Source organism: Danaus plexippus, chromosome 26 (genome assembly GCF_018135715.1).
Source record: "Danaus plexippus chromosome 26, MEX_DaPlex, whole genome shotgun sequence".
NCBI lineage: Eukaryota > Metazoa > Arthropoda > Insecta > Lepidoptera > Nymphalidae > Danaus > Danaus plexippus.
In genome coordinates this window covers 3,385,450-3,407,172 of record NC_083554.1, presented here as the reverse complement: position 1 = coordinate 3,407,172, position 21,723 = coordinate 3,385,450, and the positions used below count along the sequence as shown (strand labels likewise).

The 21,723-nt window shown below is 29.9% G+C and overlaps 3 protein-coding genes and 2 long non-coding RNA genes across 5 annotated transcripts; 3 read left to right on the top strand and 2 right to left on the bottom strand.

Annotated features, from left to right (window-relative positions):
* The first annotated feature begins 694 nt into the window (after positions 1 to 694).
* LOC133319666 (uncharacterized) lies at positions 695 to 1,582 on the top strand. The gene is made up of 3 exons (XR_009753210.1): positions 695 to 807; positions 1,132 to 1,188; positions 1,456 to 1,582. It is a non-coding gene; the product is annotated as an uncharacterized LOC133319666 (long non-coding RNA).
* An 881-nt stretch (positions 1,583 to 2,463) lies between these two features.
* Positions 2,464 to 10,944, bottom strand: LOC116774415 (WD repeat domain phosphoinositide-interacting protein 4-like). The gene is made up of 8 exons (XM_032667143.2): positions 10,727 to 10,944; positions 9,790 to 9,864; positions 8,944 to 9,121; positions 5,980 to 6,154; positions 5,273 to 5,484; positions 4,647 to 4,804; positions 4,271 to 4,356; positions 2,464 to 3,719 (listed from the first exon to the last, which is right to left on the bottom strand). Exons 1-8 carry the CDS (start codon positions 10,779 to 10,781, stop codon positions 3,690 to 3,692), a joined length of 969 nt encoding a protein of 322 aa, XP_032523034.1. The 5' UTR covers positions 10,782 to 10,944; the 3' UTR covers positions 2,464 to 3,689.
* A 97-nt stretch (positions 10,945 to 11,041) lies between these two features.
* LOC116774416 (uncharacterized) lies at positions 11,042 to 12,859 on the top strand. The gene is made up of 5 exons (XM_032667145.2): positions 11,042 to 11,238; positions 11,334 to 11,419; positions 12,041 to 12,209; positions 12,280 to 12,373; positions 12,449 to 12,859. The coding sequence occupies exons 2-5, from the start codon at positions 11,355 to 11,357 to the stop codon at positions 12,784 to 12,786; spliced, it is 666 nt and encodes a 221-aa protein (XP_032523036.2). The 5' UTR covers positions 11,042 to 11,238; positions 11,334 to 11,354; the 3' UTR covers positions 12,787 to 12,859.
* A 1,717-nt stretch (positions 12,860 to 14,576) lies between these two features.
* Positions 14,577 to 15,676, bottom strand: LOC133319671 (uncharacterized). Its single transcript, XR_009753218.1, has 2 exons — positions 15,480 to 15,676; positions 14,577 to 14,864 (listed from the first exon to the last, which is right to left on the bottom strand). It is a non-coding gene; the product is annotated as an uncharacterized LOC133319671 (long non-coding RNA).
* Positions 15,677 to 16,310: 634 nt separating this feature from the next.
* LOC116774385 (uncharacterized) lies at positions 16,311 to 17,656 on the top strand. The gene has a single exon (XM_032667105.2). It carries the CDS (start codon positions 16,400 to 16,402, stop codon positions 17,600 to 17,602), a length of 1,203 nt encoding a protein of 400 aa, XP_032522996.2. The 5' UTR covers positions 16,311 to 16,399; the 3' UTR covers positions 17,603 to 17,656.
* The last annotated feature ends 4,067 nt before the right edge of the window (positions 17,657 to 21,723 follow it).

The following is a 21,723-nucleotide window of genomic DNA, read 5'->3' as shown; positions in this document are numbered from 1 at the left end:
AATATTAAAAATTTACGATGATATCAAAGGCTATTAAAATTCTTTGCATTATCTTATAGGTCATTATTTATTTAAAATAAAGGTCATAAACCTTTATTATTGTATAGTTAAATATTGTAAATGACCGCTTACATAATTTTAATTATTGTTTAAAAGGTTCTCACAAAATCTTTTTATTGGAAACGTATTTTGACCCGGTAGAAGGTTTGAACCACAATTTTTTAATTTAGGAAAAATAAATATTGTGCCCAATTTTTTCACTTTATATTATAAAGGTATGTACATACATAACCTATACATATACGGTATATTTATTTAAGCCTATTATATAATATAAATTAAAATATGTGTAGCAGTTTTTAATAAAACAGTATTATAGCGTTTAAAAGAGAAAATTTATTTAATTCATGCTGACCTATAAACTAAAGTAACAGTTTTATTTTAATTATAAATTAGGTATTGAATGCTAAGTAGTGTTATATTATAATAACAATTTCGAAAACATATTCTTCTTCACATTTTTAAAACTTGCTTCATTGCAGTAAAAACACACGGAAACATGTATCTCTCTAAATTTAATCAAAGTCTTTCAACAACATCTATTAACAAAAAAAAAATATCTTAAAATTGAACTATTTATCCCTGCGACCACTTGCACAGTTCATTCTGCCAATGTCCGAACCGAGATTAACAGATTAACATAAAATAATATGTTAACTTCGGACTATTATGTTCACAATTGACAATGACAACTGACATTTGTCTATGAAGTGTCACTCGCAGGAATTTTTTTTAGAAAAGAAAAGAGTATGTGTTATATATTTTAATGCTTTCTTTCAAAGTTTAAGCTATATAAGATGGCTAGAGGAAAGCGCGCTATGATTATGATCGGAGGATTAGTTGGTTTAATCGGTCTTACATTATACCCCATTGTCATAAGCCCAATGATAGATGTTTCAGAATATAGTAAGATTATTTTGAATGATTTTTGATTTGGAAAATGTTCTTTATATGTAATATAGTTTTTGGGTAAAATACCTCTGATATGCAAGGGGATACCTTACTTCTGACAATAATAATTTGAATAACAAACAAATGTGATCAAATAAATATAATTGATAATTTTTACAGAAGAAATACAGAAAGTGACGAGAAAGAATATAAACCAAGAAGAAATTCAGCCTGGAAGTATGTTTATTTGATTTAAAGATTGTATTACTAATTTATATAAATAATATGACACATCAATTGAAAAAGATGCTAAAATTTTTAAAACACTATTTAAAATATGCATATTTTCTGTATGCCCTCATTTGTTACCCATATTTCTAAAAATGGTTTTTTTTTTTTCAATGTCATTACTTCTATTTAACATTAATATTGTTTTTTACATTATTATTAAAGTATGTATATATAAGTATAGTACAGTTAAATTAGGATGTTATATGGTTTCAGATATGAAAGTCTGGTCAGATCCATTTGGACGGAAGAAAGCCGACATAGACTAAATTGTCAAATGTACAGTTCTATTAAATGTAATTATAAGTAATTGTAGATTGTGTAAATAAATAAAGTTGTGATATATTGATGTTACTTTTCCCCTAAAAAAAATTATTTTCCTATATTTAATAAAACATATTGAAATATATTGAAATAAATAGTTTTTTAGGTATAGAAAATAATATGAGGATTTATGATATTAATATAAAGATGTAAGTCTACAGTCTAGTCTAGTCTACAACCTCTAAAAAATAAAACACATTGTATAAGCATGATCAGGTGAAGGAAAATAAAAGACAAGGAAAACCTTTGCTTTCAGGATTCTTATACACAGACATTAGTAATTTATATTAATTTTAAACCATTTTTGATTTATTCTTATGATATTTAGTAATGGCAGAAATCACACAATGTGTTAGCATCCTTTTAAGTTATACTTGTTTTATTGAAACTAATTCTAACTTAAGAGCAAAAAATTATGATAACAAAGGAACATGTGGCTAGCAATCCGGTAAATGAGATGAGACTTCTCAGTATTCTATGGATTCACCATGCTGGTGCCGGGGCCATCGCGTTGCAGGGAAAAGAGCCTTAAGAGTGCCTGGGTGTTGCGACCCAGGTGTAGGTTTAAGGTCCCTATCTAATGCGCGCAAATGTTCCCATACACCGTCCAAACTCAATACCCAAGGAATTTTGAAAAAAAGTTCTTAGAAAAAGCCATATATATGGACACTCCATGTAGCTTGAAGTTCATTAACATTTAGAACCATTTAAAAAGATTCATTATTTAATGGTGTCCAATATTTATATATGCCTAAGAAACTGAACACTAGACAGAGCTTAAATTTTTTATTAATAAAAAAAAAGTTACAAGTTGCAGTTTGAAATTAAATAAAATTAGATATTAGTGAATTTGCAATAATTAGGTGTAATTATTGTTTGTTTAATGAATAACACGATAAGTGAATAAAAATATTTTATTGTGAAAATTGCAAATCCTATGTTAACCACAACCTAATCTATACAGTGGAGTAACAGTCATTGTCACAATTTTTTTCCATTTCAAAAAATAAACTTGAATTTTCTTATTTACAACATGTGCTTATTATATCCAAATATTCCTAAAACTTATATCTATTGACAGAGAAACACATTATAAAATATGTGTTTAATATCTTTAAAATTATTACAAAAGCAAACAATATTATAAATCTAACTTAGCATCATTGTAAAAAATCTAAATGGGACTAAATATTTACAATTGTACACATAATTGGGTTTACAATTAACCCTAATAGATTTGGATTCAGTGCTGATTAAATAATTATAAAAAAAAAAAAAAAAAATTACAGGCACTATAATTTTTTTATGACATTTATATGAGCAAAATGCAAAGGTACGATTACATTGAGCGAGTATCTAGAGCATATTTTGCACCACATTATGAATTCACATATATTTATAATGATATCATAAAGATATTAATAGCGATAGCGAGATATATGAATTAAGGATTTAGACCATGAAGGATCACAAATAACAACATTGTTTTAGCTATATAATCAAATAATTGTAATGTAATCTAAAATTCAAATTGTATTTATATATTTTAAAAGACTTTAAATAGAAAAAATCCTTTTATTGAGTCAGAAAAAAAGGTAATTTTAGTGCCTTTCATGTATTTTTGTATTAATTTATCAGAAAGTATTAATAGTGTACCTAGTATTTATTTTAATCTAACATACAACTGTCTACAGTATTGGTAATGCGAAATTTTCGTTGCACACAATTCTAAAATAAAAACAATATAATCATTTGATTATATTTTAATATCCATTATATTATTTTTGGAGTAGTTTTAAAACTACAATTAATTTAAACAAAACGCCAATTACATCGAAAAGAACAGTTTTAAGGCTAATTATAAGTATGTATAGGATAGATTTTGTATTAATGAAATCGAAGCGCAGTCTTTGACGATATTAGAATTCTATTGTCAATTTTTTGAACAAAAACAATTATCACATATACGCTGTACTTACATTAGCCTTAAAAAACCAATGCTGTAGCAAAAATACACAATATTTATGTAAATTTTGGTTCTTAAAATATCTAAATCACTTTTTTCCTCCACACTTAATTTTTTTTTATATATTCCGTCCTTTGTATAGTTATTACGATATTTTTTATCAATGCAAGAACTCGTCGTCATCGCCGACCTGAAAAGCAACGGAAAATAATTATTGTTTTGTCTTCCTACAACTAGTACACGTAACACATAAGTATTATTTAATAAAAATGCAACTGATATACTATACTTTAGTTGGAAAATAAAACTTTTAATTAAGGTTAGCTTAGGTTGTTTTAAATATAGCCTTCATCCGTGCAGAGACGTGCACAGTATATTCTACCAGTGTCGTGTAGAATGGAACTATTAATTAAACAATTCAAAACTTAATATTAACTACCATATCAAATGACATCTGTCATAAAACAAAGTTCTTAAGTCAAACAGAACCTGTCTGAAAGTATAAAAATAACTTAGTTATTCCATCACGTATTAAATTTTTTTTACTGGGAAAATTCATAAGTAAATTATTCTCAACTTTTTCATTTTCTTAAAATCAATTTTATTTTTTCGAGTTACTGTTTTTTATCAGATAGCTATTTAGTAGTATTAAGTAGGTATATCTAATTCAACTAAATATTTTTTTCATTTCTTTTCCTTATATATTCTTTCTTATATTATATAATCCTGCATAGTACTGACCTGTAAAAAATATTCAAAGTCGTTACGATGGTAACTGCCTTCAGTAGAGAATGTGAATTTGTGAAACGTTCCGTCCTCGCAGATGACTGATAAATAGATTGCATATATTAAATAGCTGAAAATGTTCACTTTAATACAAAGTACATTAAAATTTAGATCATAGAACAATTAAGAGCTAGTAGAAGTTGTCTTTACAATGTTTTTATTTACTACTGAATATAAATAAACAAGACAAAAATAAAAATCAATGTCGGAATATTAGTCAGTTAATACGATACAAGATTTTTATGAAATGTATTTCCACTAATTAAGTTTTTTTTAAACGATATTTGATAATTTTAATCAGAAACATGTGTTAAGACCCCTACACACTGACCTATGGCGCTACTGTCGTCACTGAAGGCACACAGAGCTCTCTGAGAGGTAGCAGGCGCCGCACACACGTGCGTGTAGTTACCTCGCGCGAGCCACACGTGTAGGGTGCCCTTGTCCGAAACACAGCACACCAATGTACCCGACCAGTTGAAGTTGATACTGGTTTAGATGTTGGTATATTACAAGTTTGGTTCATTTTACAGTAGTTTCTAGAAGATTTAAGTTTACGACGTTATGAAAGTTTTCGCGGATAGATTGTTATTCAAGTTATTACAAATTAAAGACGATGAAGTAAAATAATGTATAGAAACAAATAAAATGAGAATCTCAGATGTTTTAATGTCTAAATAATCGTTAGTACTACATGTATTTGGACATTACACGGTACATAAACCAAAATAACATTAGTTACAATTGTCTGTCCGTCTGTTTCGGTCAATCTATGAAACGGCTGGACCGATTTTGAGGAGATTCAACGGCAGACATCTGATTTACAACTAATTAACCTACTTTTGTATTATAAATTTTATTACTATTATAATAAAAAAAAAATATTCCTAGCAGTCGAAGTCTTTGGTAATATTAATAAAAAATATACTTGGTCCATCACATTAGAAGTACACTCACCAATAAACATCAGCGTAATCAGATCCTCGTCGTAGCTCGTGCAGCATGTGTTTAGTGTTGGTATCCCACAGCCTTATGATGGTTCCACGTTCGCTGGCGGTGGCTAGCTTCGCTCCATTGGGAGACAGACTGATGCAGACCAGATCTGTCTGATGACAACTTACCACCGCCGGTGAACTTGACGCCGCGTTCTTTATAGCTCGGGACACGTCCTTTAAGGTGTAAGACGATATTACAATCTCCAGTCTTTAAATCTAATCTTGTCTTCTTCAGACGGCTTCACAAAAGGAGGGGGCTCTCAATTCGTCTGTATTTTTTTTTGGTATGGAGTTGTCTGGTTTTGATTTTTCTTAATAGTCAGATTATTTGGAATTTTATTATATATATGATACACTTAGAAGTCCTTGAATATTAAATGCCAGTTCCATGTAAGGTGACTTTCGCGAAATCGTCACTAATGAGTGTTTAATGGTTTAAAAAATGTAGCGGAATAATGCTGGGTAGAATATTGAAGGGACTATTTTAAGTGTGTTTTTTGTACTAATAATCCAATATTAATATATAATTGAGTAGATTAATGTTTTATTGGGCGCTGAAGAGCTTCTAAATGTATACAACTTTAATATTTGATTTGACAAATTAATATACATATATTTTTTTCATAATAGTGATGTAATGGAAATTATCAATATTCAGTAAAAACCAACCAAAATCTGAAGGGACCCCTTCCTGTGCGCGGGCGCAGCCACTAATTGCGCTGCCCCGGGGTCTGTGGCTATCGCACAGAGAGGACGGCCAGCACTCGGGGTACGCAGTAAGGCAACCCGAGTCAACGACGGCAGAGAGAGGATTTGTACTGTTGATGACAACACTACGGCTACTCTGAAATTTATTATAATAATCATACCAGGATTTATTTATTCGTAAGAAAAAGTAGAGGAAGAAAAAAAAATTCTTTTACTGTGTCCTTTAATTGAAATGGTTTTTTCATAATTACTTTTATAATATAATAATACTCCTATTTGTTAATCTGATGAAAATTTTAAATCGTTAGTTAATATAGTTTAGCTTTTATAAACATCATTTATCGTAAAATAATGAATGAACGTTGACTGAATAGAATTCGAAAATTTAAAAAAAAACGACTTTTGACAGGTTGTAGGGTCAATATTACAGAATATTGCTGTTGTATACGATAAAAGAAAGTTACTCATTGGTAGTTTTTCATTCATTATAATTACACGTGTAATATCAGAAAAGTAATTAAATAGTGGTTAAAGTTTTAATTTGTCCTTAATAAAAATAATATTACCAATATAATACATATGACTTAACAACTTGAGTGTAGGTGATACACACATATGTAGGATTAAAATACGAGAATCTAATTATAATTTTGTTTATCAATAGCAATGTTACATTTTAATGACCATTTACATTATAAACGACGTGTATATGAAATTTATGCGGCCTTAAACTTTTGTAGGAGTTAAAAAAAAAAACTTTTTAAACTGTTTTTAATTACATAAAATTGCATACACTTTTTTTTTAATCACGCGATGTTTTTATAAGGAATTAATTTAACTATACTTTCCTTAATGCTGATTGAAATTATACTTTCTAGTATACTAATTAAAACTTATTATTATATGAACTAAATAAATGAAATCCGTAACATATTTAAGCCGAGCTCAAAAAACTTAGTAACCGATTTTAAAAAGGTGAGGTTCCATGTTAATAAATCTTAACGTATGTATATTTTTTGTAACTTTATATATAAACGACTGTGATTTTCTTAAACAGACATATAAGTATTCAATATATTATATTTTAATGGGTAATGGACAAGAAAAATATTCTCATCTTGAAGTCGGTGCTAAATGTTCTTTGTAATAAGTTTCCTTTCGCATATATACAGCAAATATATGTTATACAGGAATTTTAGACTGTACACACTTTATATTGAATATTAAACGTAACTGAGTTTCTACAATACCTTACTTTGTATATTCTCGGATATATTTGAGCGATAAGAATTTTATGGTGCGGCAATAATCTACGTCACACTATAAAAATGACAGTTGATATTAATAATTTTTTATCATCAATATTGATAAGGACTGTTATACATTTATCATTTTTATATTGCTAATATTGTAATAATATCTAATAACGACTTTAGATGATTGAAATAGAGTCAATTTTCCTTTATTTCATTGATGGTTTGAATTATAAAACACTAGGTTAGTCGGTTAAGGTTGTCTTATCGATTCGTTCAAATTTAAATACGTATCTAATAAATAATTTACAACTATAACAACTTCCTACTAATTGTTAAGATTTTTATTTACTTTATTACAGACTTTTAATATTATAGTAAAAAACACAATGGCTTTTAAATGGAATATTTTATCAATAGTCCAAAATGTCTGTTGTTTAAGCCATCTTAGGCGAAAGGTGACGTCACAGATAAAAAAATCATTATAACAATAGCTTTATCGATGTCTGGTTTAAATATAGAGATATTCTTAACTTAACTTTATAGCCAACAATATCTCTAGATTTCAATTCTATTTGAATTCTCAAGCAAATGTTTTCCTTAGAAATATTTTGTTTATCTACCAAATATCATTGTATTTAACCGTGTTCATTGTTTTAGTCGCGTTTGACCTTACACAATGCGTCACTGACTTATAATTATGGAATACTTAATCCAAGTCGCTAAAATTATAAACCTTTGTGTGTTAAAAAAAAAACGATCGTTTGAACTTTGTGACAACTGTCAAATTTGTAACGAAGATTGACATTTTACACGTTTCTTTGACTTTCCTTATGAACGTGACTAATATTTGTCCTACAATTTAGTTACAAATAACTTCAACCTATCCTTTTCAATTTTTATTTAACAAACGACTAAGTAAGTAAAGCAGATCTCCATAGTTTCAAAAAAGAAAAAAGGATGTCTATCCAATGACGTCATATATCACAAAGAACTGTCATTTTTGACTTCTTTAATTATTAATTATATATTGTATATAATATACGGAACTGTTAAATTTTTAAATTGTTTCAAGCAAAAGATAAAGAACTTTATCTTTTGCTTAGTAGATGAATAGATTAATAACTTTAAAATTATAATAAATATAACCAGCAGCGAAAAATCAAGTATCTAATAGAATATATAGGAAATTATATGAAGAATGACTAGATGTTTGTTGCAGACAAAAAAAAATCGGTATGTGTTTAGAAGGTAGCTGTTCTCTGTCAGCGTCACCAACGAGGGTGGGTAGTCCGTTAAGTGAGCTACTTATAGAATTAGGGTCTGAAGGTACGGAGTGTGTCTTTACGGTTCCGTTAGGACACAAAAATTAATTATTAATATTTTGTTGGAAAAAGGGAGTCACGATCGACCGTTCTCTGGTGGCCAAATTCTAAGACGACTTACAGGAGCAGTGATCACATCTTCGTAAGAGAAGATGTCGTACTTTCAGTTGTTATTTTGTCGTCGAGGTTTAAAAACTTATCTTCACGACATATATTCCTATGCATACTGGATCTTTGAGCAAGGAAGCATTTAGAGTTGTGTAAGGATTGTTGGATGGTTGCAACTAAAGCATATACTTGTATAATCATTATCAAACTGTTATAAGCAGTTAATGTATCACACTTACTTATCCTTCCTAGCTTTCAAGGCTCGTATTGGTGATTTGAACAGGACCTCGGCTCTAAAAGCTCTCTGCTGGTCGTCAAGTAGCATAAGGCTGCATGGTCTTCTTGCACGAACTACTAGTAACCAGTTAGTGCGAAATACCATCTCACAGAGAGATACTTCACCGAGTTCCTCCTTACCTGTTGGATTTGAATAAAATGTGCCCATTATTGTAATATATAGGTCTTACAAACGCATCAAGATTATATAGTCTGTGTGTATCCACATATACATTTATATGCTGTTTACATTAATTAATGGACTATAAATTTCTTATTATGTTTCAAATAGTTCAAATTCTGTGATTTCGCTACACCAAAGAAATATTATTTTAGTAAAGATACCAAATGACATTAAAAATATCTTAGATAAAATAAAGTATGGACTACACATAAAATTGTCTTTCAATATTAAGAGTTTTAAAGAAAAAACTTTTTTTACACTTTTTTAATCACAATAATGGCATTCGAAAATTTTTCATGCTTTATTTGGACACCTATGCAAAATAAAATGAAAAAGTTTGAATGATAGTGTCCTTTAATAAACATACACAATTTTTTTATATTATTTAAAAGCTAATTGGTACTGAATACATAAATTCTTAGAGATTTGCGACTAATATTGGTTTCATTTAAGGATAACCATAGAATGCCTCAATGAAGAACATAATAGGAAAATGTTGTCTTACAAACAATATTTTTGAGGAAAAAAGGCTTTCCAAAGATTATTATAGTATTTCTATACAATAGATGAATATATAGTACATAATAACACAAGTATATACAATGATATCTATATATAAACTTACTGTAATGTGCTTTCTCAACCAGAGGGTCAACATTGTAAACGCGCAGGCCCGATATTAGGCAGCATGTGAAGCAGCCTACGGACAATAATAACTCTTATAGCATATTGAACAGAAGTTATTTTACATATTGAGAATTTAATTTACATGATCATATAAAAAATATTTAGATTGTATTAATTGTAGTATTCAAAACTTGTATGTATACACGGAAGCCTATTTGAAAAGATGAGATGATTTGTAATCAAGTTTATTTATTTTTGTGATGACATAAGAATAGTTTTAGACACAAAATTTTCTTTACCCTTTATAACTAGAGAATAACAGAAGATAATACAGTTGTTACTTTTAGATGAAAGGTCATACAAACAATTTAATTCAAAGAATTTTTTTAAGTCTTTAAAAACAAATCTTTATATTCAATTTTTTTATATAGTTGAAAACAAATTAAGTAAATTTTAGACATAAGTTGAATAACAAAATAATCATTCAATAAATGACAATAATATTTAATTCTATTGTCTTTATGTAAAACTGTTTAACGGTTGATAGAATTTTTATTACCTTGCCCCAAAAGTTCATAACATATAAGTTTAACTTGACTGATGAGTCATTGGTATGCATATGTTACTTTAGAAAACAAATATTTGTAATTTCTTATCAACTATAGCTGTATATAGTTTCAGACAAAAACAATGGCAAGTTAATTACGAACCGAGCTTATATGTGTGAAGTTTGAATTACGTGGGCGTCACTAAAAATATAAACAACACGTGGGGCTTTGCAGAAGCGTGGCAACAATGGCAATATAGTAATGTAGAAAATATCGTATCAACTTTGTACACGGACCTCATCATTTCTATACACGCTTTGAACATGCGTATATCATTCATATCGTGAGAACAAAGAACTTGGGTTGACGAACTAGGAAGTAACATACCTTGGTCCTGGTTAAACCCCAGACTTGTTATACCGCTGCTCCTCCGGCGCGCCATGTTGCTTCCACCACAAATTTATCATAAACATTGAGCAGTTCTTCTATCAATTGTCTCAGTGGACATTTTCACACCGAAAATTTAAATACGCACATTTGTTATGTTACATGTTCCCAGTGAGTGATACACAGCTGATTTGATGACTGATGACAGAAAAACATTAATGTTGCCATCTAAAATGTTTTATATACTTGATAGATGTTACACAGTTAAAATAATAACTGTCATTGTCATTTAACATTAGACAATTGATTTTCCGAATATAACTAGCAGTTATGCTGCCATTAATTAAAAAAAATAAAAATAAATAAAGACAAAATGTTTTTATCTTCCCTCATTGATGAAATTTTGTTACAAATCAAATTTTTGGCTTCAAAAGCTATATTAAATTATGTAGGGTGTCAATTAGCAAGAGTAGTAATTGTAAATTTAAAAAATATTAACGTAATTAATTAAGGTAAGCTAATGAATTTACGTTGAATAAAAATATGTTTCATTGCATTTAGTATTGTGTGCTTATAGAACAATGTAAATAAAGTCATAAAATTTTAGGCAAAAGAAGCTTGAGACAAAATGGCTTTCGACACTACGGTGCACAGTGATTATCAATGGCCTTTTCCGAAACCAATAATAGGAAAGTAAGTTTTTAAATATTACATATGCGTAACTTTGAAAAATTAAGTAAATAAATTGTTGAATAATAGACTTATTTTGTCTTCACGATTTATATTCCAAGGACTACGTTATGGCTTAGTTTACATATTGGGTTCTCAATCAGAACTTAAACTTACTTTTGGGATTCAATATATCTGTCAAATTAAAAAAAAAACGTAGATATGGCGATTTCACAATAATATAAATTTTTATGGTTGTATCATTTTTCTATTGTTGCAATTTTTATTGTAAAATTTTCTGTTAGAAGGAATAACTTCCGATAATCATGGAGTTAGTCGGCTCAAGTAGTATTTTTTGTTAATAAAATGGGTTCTTTTAAGACTGACCCCCCAGTTACTATGGGAGGGGGAGGGGGAGTAAGTTATCTCAGTTGATGTCTGAACGATAATATTCTCATCCGTGTGTAGTCTCCCAGGACATTTAGAGCTACCACCTTTGAGCTGAGCGTATTGCAGTCGACAGATGAGATATTTGAATAGTAATGCCATTCCGAGTAGGGCTTAATTAATTTTCAGGACACTTTCATTCTTAGAATATAAAAATTCTGCCAATAATACTATAAAACTAAGCTAACTCATCATCAGACCATGCGAGCCCCCAACTCCGGACGCGGCTCCAACCATACGTCCAGCTCCCGTAGCGCCGTACTGTCACTGCGACGCTCATTCATACTCCCCCCGTGTAGAACAATACAAGCAGTTATTGGAGAAGGAAGACAAGCTATGCCATGATTACGAATTGTTGAGAAAGCAGGTTTGATATTGGATGAATGAAATAATCCTTTGCCATGTATATTTAATTACAATATATTCGACGTTATCAGATGGTGGATGTAACAAATGACATTTTGGATCATCCATGCGATGATTTAGACACCAAAATGATAACTATGTATCAAGCTACTTATAAAAAGAGATGTGAGTTATTGGAAAGTAAATAATCTATTTATATACTAAGGTTTCAAACAATAATACATATGTCATCTCTAACAGCGTTTCCAGTGTCAGATTACCGAACAATAATGGCAGCGGCGCAATCTAGTGCTCCTGTTCCAATGGAGAGTCACAAATTAGGGATGTTGAGATGCTATAAAGATCCTACACATTTCACTGATAAGCCACCCACAGTACGTCCCACGATCAATCCACCAGGGGTTGTTCATACCGGAGTAGTTCCTAAGTCATTACAGACCTGGTTCACGGAATTCCCCGGTAGAACAGAATATATGGATACATACAGCGCCTCTGCCAAAGCGTGTTGGAGATCAATGCAAAGGTTTAAAGAACCTATGCCATCAACTCGCAGACGGGCTGACGATAATTGTGTTTGAATATATTTTGATTTGAAACTTTTTGGTTTAGTGCCGGCTTATGTCTACATTTCAATAAAATAAGGGAAGATAATCTTTGTTTCATTTTTATTGACAATAAATAGGTTTGTCACTTGCATCGCTTGTCATCGCATCACGTTGTTAACAACCTGTAATAAATTTAATAGTTACTAAATATATTCTCATACTGTGATTACACAATAATTATATAAAAAGAGTAATATATACCAATCTATTATAGCAACTTACTTTAAAAATGGCGTAGCAATGTTTATGAATTGTGGCCATAGTATATTAACATTCTGTCCAAATATTAGTGACATGAATGTGGCAAAAACTCTCGTCAATACTTCATAGCTAAAGTCTGATAGCTTCAGTGATCTCAAGTCATTCAGTTTTGTAACAATCAACATCATAAGCCCAAGCAAATTATGCTCCTGTTGTATTATAGCTTCATTTTCTGTTGGCATAGCGTTGTTTTTGGCTTTTGTTGAGTAAAAATTGGTATCGGAGATGTTGTTGAGCAAATATGCTTTCCTAACAGGAGTGCTGTTACTTATTCTTGAAAGCTGAATGTCTTTCTTCGTACCTGTGACTGCCAATGCTGTAGTGAGGCATAATAGTAAAAGCCTTATCTAGAAGTAATTTTTTTCTATATTAATTTAAGCAATCTCGATTCACAATTCAGAACCAATATTTCCTAATATTTAATATTGAGTAATAAGTTAAATTTTCTTTAGCAAGCTTATTTTTATAAATTGGAGAATGGACTTACAGACAAAAAAATTACAAACTATGTGTTTAGACGAAGCTAACGTCCAAGTACGTATATACATAAAGTTGGGAAAAGTTACTAGTAAATATAAGCAGCAAGTACTAAATCAATAAGTACTTACGTGATGTGAAAACATGACGGTATTGTGGAACACAAAAATTTCTTCATACTTTTAAAATTTTTAAAGATAGACCTCATTTATATAAGCTATTTAATTATCATTAAATAATTTTAACAATTAATTAGGTCACGACCGTAATTACCAGATCAGGTTTGTTGGTGTTGTATGAGTGAATCATTCGGTTTGGCGACAAAAATCAAATATTTCATTGTACAAAAGAAAATTTGCGACCCTAGCTGTTTGTTGAATTGCCTTGTTTGTTGAATGCACCGATATTTACTATTTTCAGTGTAGCATAGCGAAGATACGTATGGCTATTTCCTTGCTTTGATTTCTGTTCAATTGTTACTTACAATAGTTTGTCAAGCCTGTCCATATTAATGTCATGGGTCTAAGAATAAAAAAAAAGAACTGCTTTGGGCTCACATAATGATGTATAATATTTTCGTTTGTATACATTTAAACTAAACAATTTTTTTTGGATGCTTACCTACTACAAATTGATTTCATCTCATCTCACCGTGATCACGGTTGCTGTAAAGGAACCGAAACGTCGGGATCACGTAGATATAAAATAATAAAAAGCAAGTGCTATCCGAAAAACATAGCTTTAAATGATTTAAACTGTTTTGGTCAGGCCAGGGACCCTAATTACGCTACAGCGCAAAGTTGTATAAACTATTAAACCCTACATCTACAATTACTATCTATAATAAAATATATGCATAACTTTGTACGTTGACGAAAATAGATCATTTTACTAATAATTAATATTTGATATTATATATATAAATGGTATTCGTACCATATCACTAAACATGATAAGAAAAATACTATTTAAATGTTTTTCTATCCGTGTATGCTACGGAGTTCAAGAAATAAAAAATAAATAAATCAATGAATAAAAAATATTTTATTATCTTCTAAATGATATTTTAAACATCACAGATCTAGTTAGTTATTTATATTTTTTTATTATCTATAATCATTTTTATTGTCATTTATATTCACGACGCTTTCATTAGCTATCTGCTATAAGTAAGTTGTGATCAAGAAGTTATATTTTTTATAGTCCTCAGAATACTTTGTTATGTTGGTATGCTTGTCCACCGCGTTGAATGATGTTGGTAACACGTACGCCATGCTGATGTTGGCTAACAGCAAGCAAATGAGTATTATTATCTGGAAATATAAATATAAAACGTGATTATTCTCAAATAATATTATCATTATGTGACCTATACTTGTGAACATACTTCCGTATGGCACATCAACATTACAATAATATTAATTCACGTAATAATTATAACGTATTAAATTAGTTTTTATAGATTAGTTTTAGTTTATTACCCTTTCTTTATATTAAATGTATGTATAATATTGTAAAAGATACATTAAATCAAAACTTAACTGTTTTTATTTTGGGACACTGCGAAAAAGCATTAACGAATGTATTTCCTGGGGGAATGTAACAAAATTATTAACAGAATTCATAAAAACGAAGAACTGTGACAAATTCTTTATTTAGAACGCAAGTGGGACATTGAATTAACTTCTTAATTGTATAAAAAGAAATGACTAAGCGTTTTGTAGTTCCTGTCTATATTTTAATTTCGTGAAATATCAATGTTAATAATGATTTTTTTATAACATAATTACATATTTTCGTTATATGCTATGTCACAAAAGAGAATTATAAATTTAAGCATTTATTCCAAATTAAACATACGAGACTGCTAATATTTCTTTTATAGAAAAACTGTAATTAAAATTATAATAAAAAAATGAATGGCTCACCGTTCGTTGCATTGTATTTACAAACGCACTGTTTTTATTTACATTCAATAATAACACACACTCTATTGTCATAATTTACGTCTCTTCATCTCGACAGATGACTTCAAAGTGACACATTACTGAGGTTTTAAAATAAAAAGTCCGTTGTATAGAATTTAGGATGTTTATTTGAGATCGTTTTACTATTAAACTGGTTATTTTAAACTACATACATTCATTGATAAGAAAATTCAATAAAATGTGATTTGCATTAATGCTTTGTATTGTACGTATAAATGTAAATAAATTAAAATGTGTTAAATAATTCCAACATAGAGTAATAAATGTTGGTACATCTTTTACTATTCATATGATTAAAAAAAAAATTTAACCGACCTTCTTGCAACCGTTTATGCAGAGAATTGTATGAAAAAAAAAAAGATTTGTAGAAAAACCGTCGGAGATTAGATCCTTTGTTCTTTTTTGTGTGAATTTGCTTGGATTTTGGTGATATTGTAATAATGGAATCTATGCCCTTTTTCGGACGAAAAAGGTAATTATATTTACCTGACGTAAAATCTGGCAGTTTATTCTATGAAAGTAGAAATGAGCAATCTCTTTGTAGAAATTGAAACTATAGAATTATTACTAAATAAAATCAAGATTTTCATACAAAAATTAGAAACCCAATTATGACTTGTGGAATGAATAAATTAAAAATATTCATGTCGAAACAATAAACTTCTATTCAAAATTACATTTCTTTTAATAAATTTAGTATAAGACGATCTTATTATTAAAATCAAATAATTTTAAACCTTTGCTTGCATTATTATTTAAAAAAAAAAAGTGTCAAAATGACAAGATATTTTAACTTTATAAAAATTTTAAGTTTATAAAATATACACATAATTGATAAATCTGAAGTTAATAATGTTATCATGTTCAATCAGATCTACCTAGCTATTATTGCAGCTTTCAGTATTCACACACAACAGAATTGTCGTTTAAACACTCGAACCCATTTTGGGGAACCTCTTCCTATTATTATAAGAAACGGGCGATTGCTGGAGCCTAGCGATGACGATGGTAATATTGACCTAAATGTTGGAGACGAGCTTACTTTGAGCTGTGAAGGTTCCGGAACTATTGAACACAGCAGCGCCACACAATCTCTTACAACCTCTAACATATTTTGTGAAGGTGGTGATAATTTTAAGAATCACGATTGGCTTCTATCTCCTGCAAGATTTACACTATTTAAATGTCAATACCCGCCAAATTATATCAGCAATCGGACAAATCAAACATGCTTCGATGGGAACGTAATCGTCCAAGTTGGTTACAAAGTCCAGAATCAATTTTATCCTACCTACGAAACTTGCTTCAATTATGACACACGTAATCCAATATATTCTCAATACACTCAAAAGCCTTACAATGCTTACTATCAAACCAGGGTCGAGCGACCGTTTTTTATAGACGATGGCAACTACGGTTTCCCAGTTGATTCGTATTTCTCACCAAGAGGCCAGCAGTTCGCTGTTGCACAACTAGTTGGAACAAAGCTAAAGGATTACATGACGCCATCTCAAGAGTTATCTAGAGGACATTTAGCTGCTAAAACAGACTTCGTCTTCGCTTTCGGAGAACGTGCTACCTTCCACTATGTGAATTGCGCTCCGCAATGGAAAAATTTCAATGGTGGAAACTGGAATACTCTAGAAGTTGATCTGAGGAATCACATACACGCAGCTGGATACAGTACAATAATATACACCGGAACCTATGGAGTAACTCAACTCTTGAATCAAGTCGGTTACTGGACAGACTTGCACCTGTACACAGACGAGAACAATAATCCTGTTATACCAATACCTCAATATTTTTATAAAGTCGTCTACGAGCCGAGTAGTAAAAACGGCATTGCATTCGTCGGTATCAACAATCCACACTATACAGCCGAAAAGGTAAAAGAATTGATTTTCTGCGACGACGTTTGTAAAGAAAAACCAGAATTTAGATGGTTGACTTGGCATCCGAACAATCCGAACGAAGGTTACACTTTCTGCTGTTCTATACCAGATTTTAGACGAGCTATATCCCACTTACCTGATTTTGAAGTGGAGGGTATTCTAATATGAAGTTTGTGTAGCTTTTGTTGAATCGTGTTTAATTAAAACGTAAAGTTGTTCCGAGCCCGAGGTGTATTATTTCGCGATACGCAGCGAGTCAATGTCCTTTTATCACACCGGATATGCCATTATGACCCTTATAAGTCCAACAATGCCAAGCATGTTCGGTTAAAATTTCAATATTAATCTAATGTTAGAGAAATTAAAATATTAAAACAGTATCAAAATCACTTTCACCTGAGATCATTATGAATAAAAAGTATGATACTTTTATTGTAATATTCTAAACGTAGATTCCGTATTCAGTAATTAAATAATCTTATGACTATTACGGATTTATCAGAATAGTTTGCAAAGAAGGTACCTATATATTATGATAGCGGTAATCGAAATTTCTTGAAAATGTAGAATAAACATTTAGTTCACGGTTTTTCCTTGATGTTAGTTCAGTATTTTCATTTCAAATCATACCTATTTAAAGCGCACGTCTACATATTGTTAAGGTTATTTATTTCACATACACTCGTTATATAATTACCTACTATAAAATTACAAATTAGCTATTTAAACATAATTAAAACCAATAATGGCTCACGTAGAACCGCTTATATGTTTACAAGTAAATGATTATATTATATACCTAATTAGAATTAAGTGATTTGTGAATGACTTAGGCCATTAACAATTTAGATTATTTAAGTAAGATTTAATCATGTAAATTTATTTTCCAAATAAGTTACAGAATAGTGAGTTTGTACAGGAATTAAAAAAATATATTAATAGTACACAAAATGGAACAGTCATGGGTATGTATATTGTATAAATAATAGTGCTATTATAATTTAAATTTATTTCCGATAACGAGATTAAACATAACATTTACATTCCATTGAATTTATCGATAAACAGACTATATTTTTCTTTCTTCTCTTCAGGTATTTTTATTTGTATTAATTACAATAAATTCATGTAACGCTGGAAGCTTACGAAATCATATAATGCAAAAAAATATTACGAACGTCACAAGACATACGAATCGTACATCATTACGTGATATTCCGTCAACGAGACGGAATATCAGTCTTTTCCCAATCCTAAGATATAGGGAGAGTACGTTTAACCACAATTCAAATCCAAAAATTGTAACTGAAGATAAAACGATACACTCGCATAGGACGGCTGCAATACGAAGAGTGGAAATAAAAACAAACCAAAAAGCGGTTGACAAAGTAAAAGTGGAATTGACATCGAGAAAACCATTGATATCAGTCATGAGGTACACCAGAAGACCTCATCAGGTATACCCTGAACCAGTCGGAGAGGTATCCAATGGGAGCAGCAACAGAAAAATTGGCAAGTACAATTTGGCAATATACAATAGAAGGCGGCCCGAAAAAGCAGTTAAATCTAGTATCACAGATATCACAGAATAGAAAAGTCCTGGCTAAAGAGTTCATAGTTTTAAAAACGCGGCCGTGCAAGGACGATAATAGAGATGATAATATGCGAGAAATTGAGCAAGGAAACCAAAGTTCTTACTTCACTATTGCTCCAAGGAAATCGAAAATTGGAATTGTATCACGTGATTTAAAAATTTTAGAATATAAAAAAAAAACAAGAGTTACTGTTAAAACCAATGATTTTTAATAAGTCCTTAAACATTTGATGGTAGAAAAGTACAATGCAATCATGGAATTAGCACATACATATATCTTAAATGCAAAATGTTATCCAACAAACATAATATGCGATGGAAGAGTTTGTCCAGAGGAATTATTTATTGAAAAGAATTGATCAAATTGATGAAGTTACTGAAGATCGAACAATATTGATATAACACTATAACACTTTTTGTTCCGATATTAACTATGTGACATATAAAATATATGTATACGTGATTTTGTTATATCATCGAGAAAAAGCACCATTTCTTTATAATTTGTCACTTGAGTGCCTTAAATATAAGTATAGTAATAAAATATATATTCTAAAAAGATTTATTTTTCTCATTCAAGATCTTATTATTCCCATATTTTTGGTGTATTTCTTTAAGCATTAACAAAGGACTTTAATATGTGGTTCAAAACAGCCGATTGTATAAAATTTGGGTCTGTATTGTGAATTTTTTATTCTATATTTATTTCTATTTTTTATTATTTATTATTATTTATTCTAGTTATTTATTATATTTATAAATATAGTATAGTAAAATTACACAATAAAATAATTAATTACAAATAATTTATATTTTTTTTTGTTCCGAGAGTTGCCATATGTATATACCTACTAACATTAATTCATGCACCTAGACTTTAAAGTTAGGGACTAATGAAAACAAGATTTAAGAATAATATGAAATATATATAAGAAAAATAACCAAAGCCCCTGTGACTGTATAGTATCTATGTGATTTTTTTGAAACTAAATTATTAGGTGTTTATTTGGCCTTATACAATTCGATTCAAACGAACCGGTGTTACCTCGCTTAAACTAATTACGTTTACTTTCGACTGTATCATACAGACCACAATCAGATTTATAAACAAAAGTAAATTATAAGTGAAATTCTATTTAGTAGATTAAACGAGCATATTTACTTTAAATGATAAAGGACAGCAGTAATCTTACCCCTACCTTTGTATAATCACACTACATACGAGGCGTTAAAAGTTTTGTCATTCATAATTCCTCACACATTGTAAAATTAACGTATTGTATTGAATGAGAAAATGGGAAACGCAACGATGCAAACTTAGGCTAACCACAGATATCAGGAGATTCTTAATAGTACTAACTAATTTATTTCGAAAACTGGGACACTAACTAATACGACTTATTCATAAATAAGTTACGGATAGACGATAAATAAATATCTTATAGTCAGCATCTTATTCATTAGATATTATAACAATTTTTTTTAAAAACTAAAGTTAGCAAAGGTCTCGTAGCTCTAAATGAGATCTACAGCTTGCAGCGTCACCTAAAAATGGATTATTTCGAATACATTATACACAAACCTACTTCGATAGTATAATGTGACAAGATTTATGAATGAAAAATTTGAAATTAAAAGTTGTTGAGGAACTCTAGATTAAGGAACTGTACCCTTAACATAAGTATACATCACAAAGTTACATACGGAGAGTTTTCACTTTAACATTTTCACTTTAACAGAGTTTTCACTTTAACACAAACTACGTCGATACAATCATGTGCTATGATTTAAGTTTAAATGAAAAAACGGGAAAATGATTATTTATTTATCTATGTACCAAGAGTAGAAATAATTACAAAATTAATTATAAAAAAATGTGATGCACAAAGGATAACTTATCTCTTAAAAGAAACCCTATTGATAGAGGAAACTAGATGAGAAAGTGTGGTGTAGGTACAATAAAAATAGAGAAGAAAAAAAAAAAGAGATTTATATATAAGCATACAAAAAAAAATATAATAAAAGAAAATTTAGATATTGTACATACATAGATATATCCATAAAATATATACATAAATATACATATAAATATACACATAAATATATACAAATAGTATAAATAAATAAACATTACATATCAGAAGGTAAAAGTGATAGAAGATGTCTCTTAAGTCGATGTTTAAATAAATAAAATTAAATGCAGGTGCACTTGGACTCTCTTTGTAGACAGAAGGTGGGAGTGAGTTTCAAAGTTGTGCACCCAGGACAGAGAAGGATTTACGGAAAAATTTTCTATTAAAGGAGGGGATATCAAGAGGATTTTGTGTAACACAAGAGCGATTAGGAAGGATTCTGGGGGAGGAAAATTTAAAACGCTCAAGTAGGTACGGGGGAGAACAATGTTTGAACATATTGTACATTAGCGTTAAAACATGCATATTCCGGCGGAAGCGGATGGGGAGCCACTAACCGAAAATAAAACGGATGCATAAATTCTGAAGTCGATCTAATTTATCAAGCAGCTCATCAGTGGCATCTAGATAGCAAACATCACCGTAATCGAGTTAGGAAAGAAGAAGAGATTGTACAAGAATAATTTTTGTTTTAAAAGGAAGGAAGTTTTGCAGATGTTTAAGAGAATGTAGAGTAAGGTGAATTCTACGGCTTACTTCGTTCACTTGAACTGTCCACAACA